The sequence below is a fragment of the Xyrauchen texanus genome, chromosome 35, assembly GCF_025860055.1.
Source record: "Xyrauchen texanus isolate HMW12.3.18 chromosome 35, RBS_HiC_50CHRs, whole genome shotgun sequence".
Taxonomy (NCBI): Eukaryota; Metazoa; Chordata; class Actinopteri; order Cypriniformes; family Catostomidae; genus Xyrauchen; species Xyrauchen texanus.
In genome coordinates this window covers 37,838,959-37,851,458 of record NC_068310.1, presented here as the reverse complement: position 1 = coordinate 37,851,458, position 12,500 = coordinate 37,838,959, and the positions used below count along the sequence as shown (strand labels likewise).

The following is a 12,500-nucleotide window of genomic DNA, read 5'->3' as shown; positions in this document are numbered from 1 at the left end:
TGGCAACACGCTCAACAAGTCACGTGATAAGATGCGCGGATTGACGTCTCAGACGCGGACGCAACTGAGACTCGTCCTCCACCACCCGGATTGAGGCTCTTCAGAAGCGGTAATATGTGAACATTCCCTTATTTGGACTTGTGAAATGTGATTGAAATTTGAGGTTGAGGACGTCCGATAGTGAATATTACCGATACCAGTAACTAAAGTGGTGGGAAAGGCCGATAACCGATTAATCTGCTAATCGTTTTTTAAAATTGATTCATAGAATGGCACAGACAAAGAGTCCTAAATGAATAAAATCTCAGATGCAGTTTATTGTTCAACCAAAATCCCCAAAATAACCAGAAAAGAAAATATTTGGTGCATAACGCAGGACTTATATGTATAAACAAGCCAGGGACTCTTATTTTGAAATGACGAAATGATGAAAATCGGCAACTCTCGCACCGATTAATTGAAAAATGCTAATTATTTAAGGCCTAGTTCAATCTGTTCAGACTGCAGTTGCTTTTGCAAGCATTTCCACATAGTTGTCATAGTAACGATGCAAACTTGTGTACGGTCACTATGCGTGAGAGTTCAGCAATGGATGTTTTTCATGAGAGCATGCAAATATTAACACATTCACAGAAAACATCTTAAAAAAGGGAGAGGTGGCGAATGCAATGTTTATTGCTGATAGGGTTTAAAACGGTCCCATTTTTGCCAGACGTCCCGTATTTTATCCATTTACATTTACATGTACGCATTTGGCAGACGCTTTTATCCAAAGCGACTTACAGAGCACTTATTACAGAGACAATCCCCCCGGAGCAACCTGGAGTTAAGTGTCTTACTCAAGGACACAATGGTGGTGACTGTGGGGATCAAACCAGCAACCTTCTGATTACCAGTGTATTATACAGAGCACTTATTACAGGGACAATCCCCCCGGAGCAACCTGGAGTTAAGTGTCTTACTCAAGGACACAATGGTGGTGACTGTGGGGATCAAACCAGCAACCTTCTGATTACCAATGTATTATACAGAGCACTTATTACAGGGACAATCCCCCCCGGAGCAACCTGGAGTTAAGTGTCTTACTCAAGGACACAATGGTGGTGACTGGGTTTCAAACCAGCAACCTTCTGATTACCAATGTATTATACAGAGCACTTATTACAGGGACAATCCCCCCCGGAGCAACCTGGAGTTAAGTGTCTTACTCAAGGACACAATGGTGGTGACTGTGGGGATCAAACCAGCAACCTTCTGAGTACCAATGTATTATACAGAGCACTTATTACAGGGACAATCCCCCCCCGGAGCAACCTGGAGTTAAGTGTCTTACTCAAGGACACAATGGTGGTGACTGGGTTTCAAACCAGCAACCTTCTGAGTACCAATGTATTACACAGAGCACTTATTACAGGGACAATCCCCCCGGAGCAACCTGGAGTTAAGTGTCTTACTCAAGGACACAATGGTGGTGACTGTGGGGATCGAACCAGCAACCTTCTGAGTACCAGTTATGTGATTTAGCCCACTATGGGATTTTTGAAGAGGACTCCCATCCTGTTTTGAAGCACTCAAAATGCTCAAGCGTCCCATATTCTTGCATTTATTTGGGTGGGTAAAGCCAATGTCTGAGGTTTGCACAGCTTTGGCAGCCCTGTAACATACATCAGTCACAATATTAAAAACCACCTGCGTAATATTGTATAGCTCCCCCTTGTGCCAGCAAAACAGCGCCCGGATGTTTTTCGTTTTTTGGCACCAATCTGAGTAAATTCTAGAGACTGTTGTGTGTGAAAATCCCAGAAAAACTCAAACCAGCCCAACAATCATGCCACGCAGATGCAGGTTGGCACAAGGGGGTCCTACACAATTTTATGTTGTAGCTGATTTTACATTTAAATAACTTTCAGTAACTCACCAAGCTGTGAACTCAAGCAATGACAATAAACGCAGATGTCTAATTCAACCGAGGACAGTATCAGCGATGTCCCACAATAGATAAACCACCAAAAGATAATAAAACAAACCATCACCATCATCAAAATGAAACCAGAGGCGCACCAAAGTGACTAACAAACAATACAAAATCGAAAGCAGAATGGCCACTTTCGAAGACTAAGCATCTACTGTCAGGAGCCTGAAGAACAAGTGATCAAACGATCAAATCGTGAGTGTTATCGAATTCTGGGCGAAGAAAACCATTCGATAAAACAACAGACAATATGTTTGTAAATATTAGCTGTATTTCTCACCGATGGTGCTTCTTAGGAGGGGGTGGCGGTGGCACCGGGTCTCGACTGGCGGCTTTCTCCGTATTGAGTTCGGTGGAGTTGTCAAGAGGAGATGGGCTTGAGACGACTCTGGTAAGTGTGCTCTCGCTCACTCTGTTGTCCTCCGCTGGGACACCAGTCTGCATCTGACTGGTGCTTTTGTTTGTGTTGGTGCCTGGCGATGCTCTGCCCTCACTCCATTCTTTAGACTCACAGCCCCAAACAGCAGGTCCATTGATGAAGTCGCCCGGCCTGCCACAAGAGCCGGCTCTCTGGGTCGTACCCTCCTCTGGCTCAACCTCTTCTTCCACCTCATCAATACAACCCTCAAGACTCCTGGCACTTTGAGGCTTGAGTCTCCGCTCCGAGTGGGCATAAGCTGGGCCAGGGGGGTGGTTGATCTCTTGGGAGGGAGCGGGGGTCATATCTTTTGGAGGAAGAACCAAATGGAAGCTGAGCTCAGGTAAAGGTAGCAAGCAGAGACTGGAGGTACCAAGTCTTGGCGACCGAGTGTTGATCTTTGGGGGTACTGGGGGACTAGATTGAGGCTTTGGTTGGTTACAAGGTACAGGGAACGTTTCGGTGGTTTCGGGGACATTTGGCCAAGTGAACGCTGTGCTAGACACATCTTTGGGTGCCGTGGGGCTAAAGTGGGTCCATTGGGTGCTTACAGCAGAATCCGGGCTGCTCAAGTAGAACGTCAGGTTGTTCTCCTCCGTATGAGCGGCGATGACAGTAATGGTTGCCCTTTGACTTTCATTGATGTTGACCTCCAATTCGGACTCGGTGGACTGCGGTGACTTCCCGTCTCGCCGTTTCCTCTTGGTGCTCTCCGCATAGATCGGCTCACTTTCCTCAAGTCCGTTGGGAGGAACGCTTGCAGAATCTGGGGAGTTTTGAGGGCTCGGGAGTCCCTTTAAGGAACCAGTGCTGCTTGGATCCAAGCAAGAGTCCGACAGGTTTTCGTGAAAGTCTTGAGTCACTGTAGAGGACGGTGAGGTACTGTGCGTCACATTAGAAGTTCTGTTAACCCTCTTCCCTTGTGTGACTCCCAAAGGTGTTTGCCTTTCCTCTATAGATGACCTCAGAGGGCTCATAAGTCCATCATTGTTTCCGATTGACAGGGTTCTTTCAGTCATTTGGTGAAGACATGAATCTCCATTTGCGTAAGTGCTCTTGATCGTTGGTGCCGGTGGTCTATAGGGGTCGCCGTCTCTCCAATTATGTGGGCCGCAGCCGTTTTCTTGACTCACAAATATATTGTTGATAATCATGCAGTCTTTGGATAATCCAGTGGGTGAACAAATGCTTTGGGGGAACTTGTCGGGATATTCCTTCTTTCCAGAAACCCCGTTCTGCATTACTGTCCTATTACATCCGCCGCTATCGATGAACAAAGGAGCCAAATGCAGAGCTTTCCTCAGTCCAATGGAGCTTTTCTGGTTCTCCTGAGATACAGAACCGACAATAGTTTAATGAATAACTCAAGGACTGGAATACATGCGTTTGCATCATTATAAACACCCGTTTTATGTGTGAATCAATAAAACTGCCAATGCAAGATGTAAATAAACATGCATTCACATGCCGACAGAATGCTGATAAAGTTGCATACATGCAAAGCGAAGGTTAGTGAAGATCTAGGCATGCCAAACAGGCTCTGCTTTAAAAACAAAAGCATTGCATTGACCCATAAATGCGACCCATGCGTTGCTTTCATTGACAGTTATTCATCAGAGTACAAATAATGAATCAGTCATCTTATTTGAGGCCTCAGATGCCGTTAAATTATTTCCAGCTTTATAATCAGTCCAGGAAATGATTTAGCCCTTCCTGAAAAGCGCTGCAGCGCGAGTTACCTGCTCCATGTTCATGTTGATGTCCATTGCGATGTCCATGTTCATCATAGTGGGTCTGACAGCGATGGTGGGTTTACTATAGGGTGAGGGAGACGTCAACCCATCCTCGTCTTCAGCAGTCAGACTGCTTCTGATGATGCCCGCTGTGCCCGTCTGTGCATGCGCACTGCGAGGGTGAAAGCAGTTCTTACAGGAGCCTGGTTTCCACACGTGCTCTGCAAACTCACCACACGCGGACATTTTAACGCAGACCTGGACTTCTCGTCTGTCTGGTCTCGACTGCAGCGTCACTGCTGTACGGAACCGCACGCAAACGGCGGACGGCGTTTCATCATAGTGAGTGATCAGATCAGGAAAGATGTAGCCTGTTAATCTAAAAGATAAATCACAAGAGAAAAGATCAGACGATTATTAAGAGAAACTGGTATTTGGAAAATTACTTAAATGTTTTTGGCAGTTAAAACATGGATTATAATGACCAATCTTAATGCATTTTATCATTTATAAAGATTGCTAAATGAAAAAATGACATTGATAAATGGCTTGTTATATTTAATGCGTTGCATCTTTAATGCGGTTATCTTTAATGCGTTACATCTTTAATGCGGTTATGCGTTGCATCTTTAATGCGGTTATATTTAATGCGTTATATCTTTAATGCGGTTATGTGTTGCATCTTTAATGCGGTTATATTTAATGCGTTGCATCTTTAATGCTGTTATATTTAATGCGTTATATCTTTAATGCGGTTATGCATTGCATCTTTAATGTGGTTATATTTAATGCGTTGCATCTTTAATGCGGTTATATTTAATGCGTTGCATCTTTAATGCGGTTATATTTAATGCGCTGCATCTTTAATGCGGTTATATTTAATGCGCTGCATCTTTAATACAGTTATATTTAATGCGTTACATCTTTAATGCGTTGCATCTTTAATGCAGTTATATTTAATGCGTTACATCTTTAATGCGTTACATCTTTAATGCGGTTATATTTAATGCGGTTATATTTAATGCGGTTATATTTAATGCGTTGCATCTTTAATGCGGTTATCTTTAATGCGTTACATCTTTAATGCGGTTATATTTAATGCGTTGCATCTTTAATGCGGTTATGCGTTACATCTTTAATGCGGTTATGTGTTGCATCTTTAATGCGGTTATGTGTTGCATCTTTAATGCGGTTATGCGTTCCATCTTTAATGCGGTTATGCGTTGCATCTTTAATGCGGTTATATTTAATGCGTTGCATCTTTAATGCGGTTATGCATTGCATCTTTAATGCGGTTATGCGTTGCATCTTTAATGCGGTTATGCGTTACATCTTTAATGCGGTTATGCGTTGCATCTTTAATGCGGTTATGCGTTACATCTTTAATGCGGTTATGCGTTGCATCTTTAATGCGGTTATCTTTAATGCGTTACATCTTTAATGCGGTTATATTTAATGCGTTGCATCTTTAATGCAGTTATATTTAATGCGTTGCATCTTTAATGCGGTTATGCGTTACATCTTTAATGCGGTTATGCGTTGCATCTTTAATGCGTTGCATCTTTAATGCGTTGCATCTTTAATGCGGTTATATTTAATGCGTTACATCTTTAATGCGTTACATCTTTAATGCGGTTATGATTAATGCGTTGCATCTTTAATGCAGTTATATTTAATGCGTTACATCTTTAATGTGGTTATATTTAATGCGTTACATCTTTAATGCGTTACATCTTTAATGCGTTGCATCTTTAATGCATTTATATTTAATGCGTTACATCTTTAATGCGTTACATCTTTAATGTGGTTATATTTAATGCGTTACATCTTTAATGCGTTACATCTTTAATGCGTTACATCTTTAATGCGGTTATGATTAATGCGTTGCATCTTTAATGCAGTTATATTTAATGCATTACATCTTTAATGTGGTTATATTTAATGCGTTACATCTTTAATGCGGTTATATTTAATGCGTTGCATCTTTAATGCATTTATATTTAATGCGTTGCATCTTTAATGCGGTTATATTTAATGCGTTGCATCTTTAATGCGGTTATATTTAATGCGTTACATCTTTAATGTGGTTATATTTAATGCGTTACATCTTTAATGCGGTTATATTTAATGCGTTGCATCTTTAATGCATTTATATTTAATGCGTTACATCTTTAATGCGGTTATGATTAATGCGTTGCATCTTTAATGCGGTTATGATTAATGCGTTGCATCTTTAATGCAGTTATATTTAATGCGTTACATCTTTAATGCGGTTATATTTAATGCGTTACATCTTTAATGCGGTTATATTTAATGTGTTGCATCTTTAATGCATTTATATTTAATGCGTTACATCTTTAATGCGGTTATGATTAATGCGGTTATGATTAATGCGGTTATGATTAATGCGTTACATCTTTAATGCGTTACATCTTTAATGCAGTTATATTTAATGCGTTAAATCTTTAATGCGTTATATTTAATGCGTACATCATTAATGCAGTTATATTTAATGCGATACATCTTTAATGCAGTTATATTTAATGCGTCGCATCTTTTATGCAGTTATATTTAATGCGTCGCATCTTTTATATTTCATGCGTTACAGCTTTAATGCGGTTATATTTAATGCGTTACAGCTTTAATGCAGTTATATTTAATGCAATACATCTTTAATGCGGTTATATTTAATGCGTTGCATCTTTAATGCGTTATATTTAATGCGTTATAGCTTTATTAAAATTCAAATAATACAGAAGTAGTTCAGGTAAATAACTACAAACTCTGAAACTGTAATTTCTCTGTGTGGTCGGCGTCTCTTCTATGAGTCGTGTGAATGTCCCGATCTAAGGGGGAGAGACTGAAACTGCACCGGCTGATTCACACTGTCACGGGACGCTCATCCCTCGAGCGCACACGCATAATGCAGCTAGACTATAACATGATGACTCGACACTTATTGAATCATAATATATGTGTCTAAATATCTAAAACTCCTTTAAAACAATGTACATTTACTTTACCTGCTATCCTGCAGAATAAATAAATATTATCTGAGAATGTTGAATATTATATAAAAAATACAAATATTTTAAAATATCTAAAAATCATTTAAAAAAAATGCATTCACCTGAGAAGCAGCAGATCAGATATTTACACTTGCTTTAAGAGAATAGATTGTGAATATAAGTATATTTTGCTTCATGGGATGTAATTTTGATGCCTGTATATTTTACGGTGCATTACCGTTATTTATATTATTAAATGGTAATCTTAATATATTAACCTCCTGAAACTGTTAAAGTCTTCTTTTCTCTTTCTAATGTATTATTAATCACTGTTCATCATGATCAATAAACACTAAACACCATCAGGGGAACATGTGAAATTAAAATAATACAGTAAACATGAACTATAACACAGAACAGCCCAATGTACATAACTGATATTACAAACAAGAACAGAACTATTCCCATTAAATATAACGGGTCACGCAGGGAATTCTGGGAACGCCCGGTTATTCTGTTTTACTGTAATTTTAACATTAATTTAGTGTAAAAGTACATGTACTGTCTTGCTGAACATAATATACATTTTACTGTTAATTATTCAGAAAATCATACTTTTACATAAAAAATATTTTTTACAACATTTTACCGTAAAACTACATGTATTGTATTAACAATTATACATTATAGCGACCACGAGGAGGTTACCCCATGTGACTCTACCCTCCCTAGCAACCGGGCCAATTTGGTTGCCCCATGTGACTCTACCCTCCCTAGCAACCGGGCCATTTTGGTTGCCCCATGTGACTCTACCCTCCCTAGCAACCGGGCCAATTTGGTTGCCCCATGTGACTCTACCCTCCCTAGCAACCGGCCCAATTTGGTTGCCCCATGTGACTCTACCCTCCCTAGCAACCGGGCCAATTTGGTTGCCCCATGTGACTCTACCCTCCCTAGCAACTGGCCCAATTTGGTTGCCCCATGTGACTCTACCCTCCCTAGCAACCGGCCCAATTTGGTTGCCCCATGTGACTCTACCCTCCCTAGCAACCGGGCCAATTTGGCGGCCCCATGTGACTCTACCCTCCCTAGCAACTGGGCCAATTTGGTTGCCCCATGTGACTCTACCCTCCCTAGCAACTGGGCCAATTTGGTTGCCCCATGTGACTCTACCCTCCTAGCAACCGGCCCAATTTGGTTGCCCCATGTGACTCTACCCTCCCTAGCAACCGGGCCAATTTGGCGGCCCCATGTGACTCTACCCTCCCTAGCAACTGGGCCAATTTGGTTGCCCCATGTGACTCTACCCTCCCTAGCAACTGGGCCAATTTGGTTGCCCCATGTGACTCTACCCTCCCTAGCAACCGGCGCAATTTGGTTGCCCCATGTGACTCTACCCTCCCTAGCAACCGGGCCAATTTGGTTACCCCATGTGACTCTACCCTCCCTAGCAACCGGGCCAATTTGGTGGCCCCATGTGACTCTACCCTCCCTAGCAACCGGGCCTATTTGGTTGCCCCATGTGACTCTACCCACCCTAGCAACCGGGCCATTTTGGTTGCTAAGGAGACCTGGCTGGAGTCACTCAGCACACCCTGGATTCAAACTCACGACTCCAGGTGTGATAGTCAGCGTCAATACACGCTCAGATACCCCGAGCCCCCAATAATCGATTATCCATATTCTTTAGGTAAGCTACACATCCAATATGGTTTCTAAATGACTTTCATGCCAAGACCGTCAAGTTCACAGTCATGATCAAGTGCTAAAACACTTTGTGTGCAACAGGAGGAGGACTCAATGGAATATAATTTACACTTTTCACAAATATTTATTAACTGGCAGCTCATTGTAATCTTGATTATTTATTAGATCATTTGTTCAGTCCCAATATGCATTTTCTAAAGAGTCGTTAGATTTAAAATGCTTCAAGCGAGAAGTAACGCACAGTTAAAAAACAAGCTAAAATAATAATAATATTTCATAGCCAACCCAGCTCTATCCATAAGTCACATGTTTCCTCTTTTATTTGGATAGTAATATATTAAGAATGTTTTACAGTCTTTAAAAGCAAATCATCTTTGCATTTCTACTAAACTAGCCAATAAAATGACTTCTTGATTCAATGCAAGTCCAGACCGACTGATCCTTAGTGTTCACCCCGCAAACAATCTCAAACGCCAGTTTCCCAGGTTGCCAAAATTAGCCTCTCGTTCAGTCCGAGTGACCTCAGAACACCCAGGTCTGGAGTTTCAGCTTTAGAATGCATTCTCATGTTCCTGAAGGCCGGAGCGCCGGAGCGTTCACCGAGGGGGTGGAATGTTTGGAATGTGGAGGGGCGACTGACACCAGGGTGAGTTTTCACACCGCAACAATGTCCAACCGTGTCTTCACAACCGCTGGTGAGAACACACACACGAGTTGTAAATAAATACTCCCTAAGCCCAGAGTAATAATGCAGGTATATGAGAATGTGGTCTTTATGTTGCCTTTACAGTCAAATGCATCTGTGCGATCACACCCAACTCAATCACGCTGATCTGAAATAGGTCACTTTTGGCCTGGCGTGTAATCAGCTGCTACAGGCTGCACAGGTTTGAAACAGGGCGCGTTACTTCCTGTTTTAACCAAACGTGCCTTTATATACTTGCAGCAAGAAAGAATAGATTGAATAGATTCCTGTATCGAACAGAGTCATTGTGGAAAAAGCTGATTGCAAACACAGCGCTTCCATCGTGAGTTTGAATCGAGGGCGTGCTGAGTGACTCCAGTCAGGTCTCCTTAGCAACCAAATTGGCCCGGTTGCTAGGGAGGGTAGAATCACATGGGGTAACCAAACTGGCCCGGTTGCTAGGGAGGGTAGGTAAATTGGCCAGTTTCTAGGAAGGGTAAAGTCACATGGGGTAACCAAATTGGCCGGTTGCTAGGGAGGATAGAGTCACATGGGGTAACCAAATTGGCCCAGTTGCTAGGGAGGGTAGAGTCACATCGGGTAACCAAATTGGCTGGTTGCTAGGGAGGGTAGTCACATGGGGTAACCAAATTGTCCCGGTTGTTAGGGAGGGTAGAGTCACATGGGGTAACCAAATTGGCCCGGTTGCTAGGGAGGGTAGAGACACATGGGGTAACCAAATTGGCCCAGTTGCTAGGGAGGGTAGAGTCACATGGGGTAACCAAATTGTCCCGGTTGCTAGGGAGGGTAGAGTCACATGGGGTAACCAAATTGTCCCGGTTGCTAGGGAGGGTAGAGTCACATGGGGTAACCAAATTGTCCCGGTTGCTAGGGAGGGTAGAGTCATATGGGGTAACCAAATTGTCCCGGTTGCTAGGGAGGGTAGAGTCACATGGGTTAACCAAATTGGCCGGTTGCTAGGGAGGGTAGAGTCACATGGGTTAACCAAATTGGCCAGTTGCTAGGGAGGGTAGAGTCACATGGGGTAACCAAATTGGCCGGTTGCTAGGGAGGGTAGAGTCACATGGGGTAACCAAATTGTCCCGGTTGCTAGGGAGGGTAGAGTCACATGGGATAACACTCCTCGTGGTGGTGATTAGTGGTTCTCTCAATGGGGCGTGTGGTGAGTTGTGTGTGGATCGTGGAGAGTAGCATGAGCCTCCACATGCTGTGAGTCTCCGCGGTGTCATGCACAATGAGTCACGTGATCAGATGCGTGGATTGACGGTCTCAGAAGCGGACGCAACCGAGACTCGTCCTCCGCCACCCACATTGAGGCGAGTGACTGCACCAGCACGAGGACCTGTTTGAAGAATCTTTATGTAGCTCTTTCCATACAACAATGATTTATAGTGACAATGACTGTCAAACTATGAACAGGACAAAAAAATTTGCATAAAAGCATATAAAATAGGGAAGTAATTTTGTAGTCGAGTACTCAAATGACTAATCGATTACTCGTAGTACTGTAAGTGCAAGTTCGAGTACTTGATTAGTCGATGACATCTCATGCACTATATTCCCAGTCTTTTGAAGACAGGAGTCATGAGGAACAGACCCAAATTTAATCGGTATTCGATGAAAATCTTCCACGTGAAAATTTTCAGTGAATAACAACATACATTTTAAAGTGTTTCTCCTTATAAAGCTGCCAAATATGTTTTGTCCTTTTTGAAACTATGAACGGTCGCTGTATGGAAATTCTTTTTTTTTTTACTTCGTCTTACAGGTTTGGAACGACATGAGGGTGAGTCAATGATTACAGAATTTCCATTGTTTTAGCTGAACAATCCCTTTCATCTTACCCTGCCCAAAAGCTTCATTCATAGCACACTTCAATACATGTAGATAAGTGAAAAACCCTAGCCTGCAGGGTGTAGTGTCTGTCAGCAGCGCCGTGTTTGCTCAGGGCAAGTCAAGAGACGGGGAATGTGGGACGTGTCCCGCCGTTAGACTCACTGGCAACAAGTTTGACAAGTGAAAACTCAAGACAACACAAGAGACGTGCAACTCTTTGTTCCTGCACCAGCTGAAGACACTTGAGCTGACGGTTTCTCCTACAGATGTTCTGCAGGGGGTGCGTGATGCTTAACTCATCTAAAACTCTTCAGCATTAAGCCATCTGAACATGTTGACTTTTACACTATGCATGAACTGTATATGATAGAACACTACATCCATACGATGCATAGGGGCTATACAGAAATACCAACCGCATCATGGAAAAAATTGAAATGAACAAAGGAACAAAAATCCCTTTTAAATTCTGTATTATAGTGCTATAATTGGTATAATAGCAATCCAGACCGCTAGAGGGCGCCGCTTGCTCACAGTGCTGACTGAAGCGTTGAATGCGGACTATTGCCACGTCCATTCACTCATTCACTATTTCCTATATAGTGAATGTCAGTTAGTGCACTATATCTCAACAGTGACTGAACGAAACGAGTGAGTGAATTCGGACACTAACGTATACACCGATCGTCGGAGCTCTGGGGACGTCGCAGAAACGTCACATATGAACTTTTTTAAATACTTCGGCCACGTTATTCTTTTTAAATAATATATTAATACAATAAATCTTCATCCTGTTTTTCATTTTTTATATATATATATATATATATAAAAACACATTTTATCAAATCGACATTATTATATTTGTTTGTTATACTTAAGTATACATGCAGCGTAGTGTTTCTGGGGTTGCGTCGAAGGAACACTCCAAATCAGATTGCATTGTGGGTAAGAATGAGTGAACAAATGTAGGGAATGAGATGTAGGGAATTAATTCGGACACTACTACAAAACACCCAAACTAGCACACTATATAATGGATGGGGGGCGATTTCGGACACAGCTAATACGTTAAAACGCAACCTTTTAAGCTTTAGTAATTGCACAAGGCTGTATTTCGATT

At 42.1% G+C, this 12,500-nt stretch overlaps 1 protein-coding gene and 1 long non-coding RNA gene across 2 annotated transcripts in view; both read right to left on the bottom strand.

The window, feature by feature from the left end:
* Positions 1-12,500, bottom strand: part of LOC127629180 (uncharacterized) — an 82,216-nt gene that overhangs the window by 40,706 nt on the left and 29,010 nt on the right. The window lies entirely within an intron of this gene.
* Positions 1-12,500, bottom strand: part of LOC127629157 (inactive tyrosine-protein kinase PRAG1-like) — a 29,094-nt gene that overhangs the window by 15,515 nt on the left and 1,079 nt on the right. The window contains 2 exon segments of the mRNA XM_052106260.1: positions 2,253-3,718; positions 4,130-4,502. Coding sequence (XP_051962220.1) covers positions 2,253-3,718; positions 4,130-4,369 — 1,706 coding nt within the window. The 5' untranslated portion in view covers positions 4,370-4,502.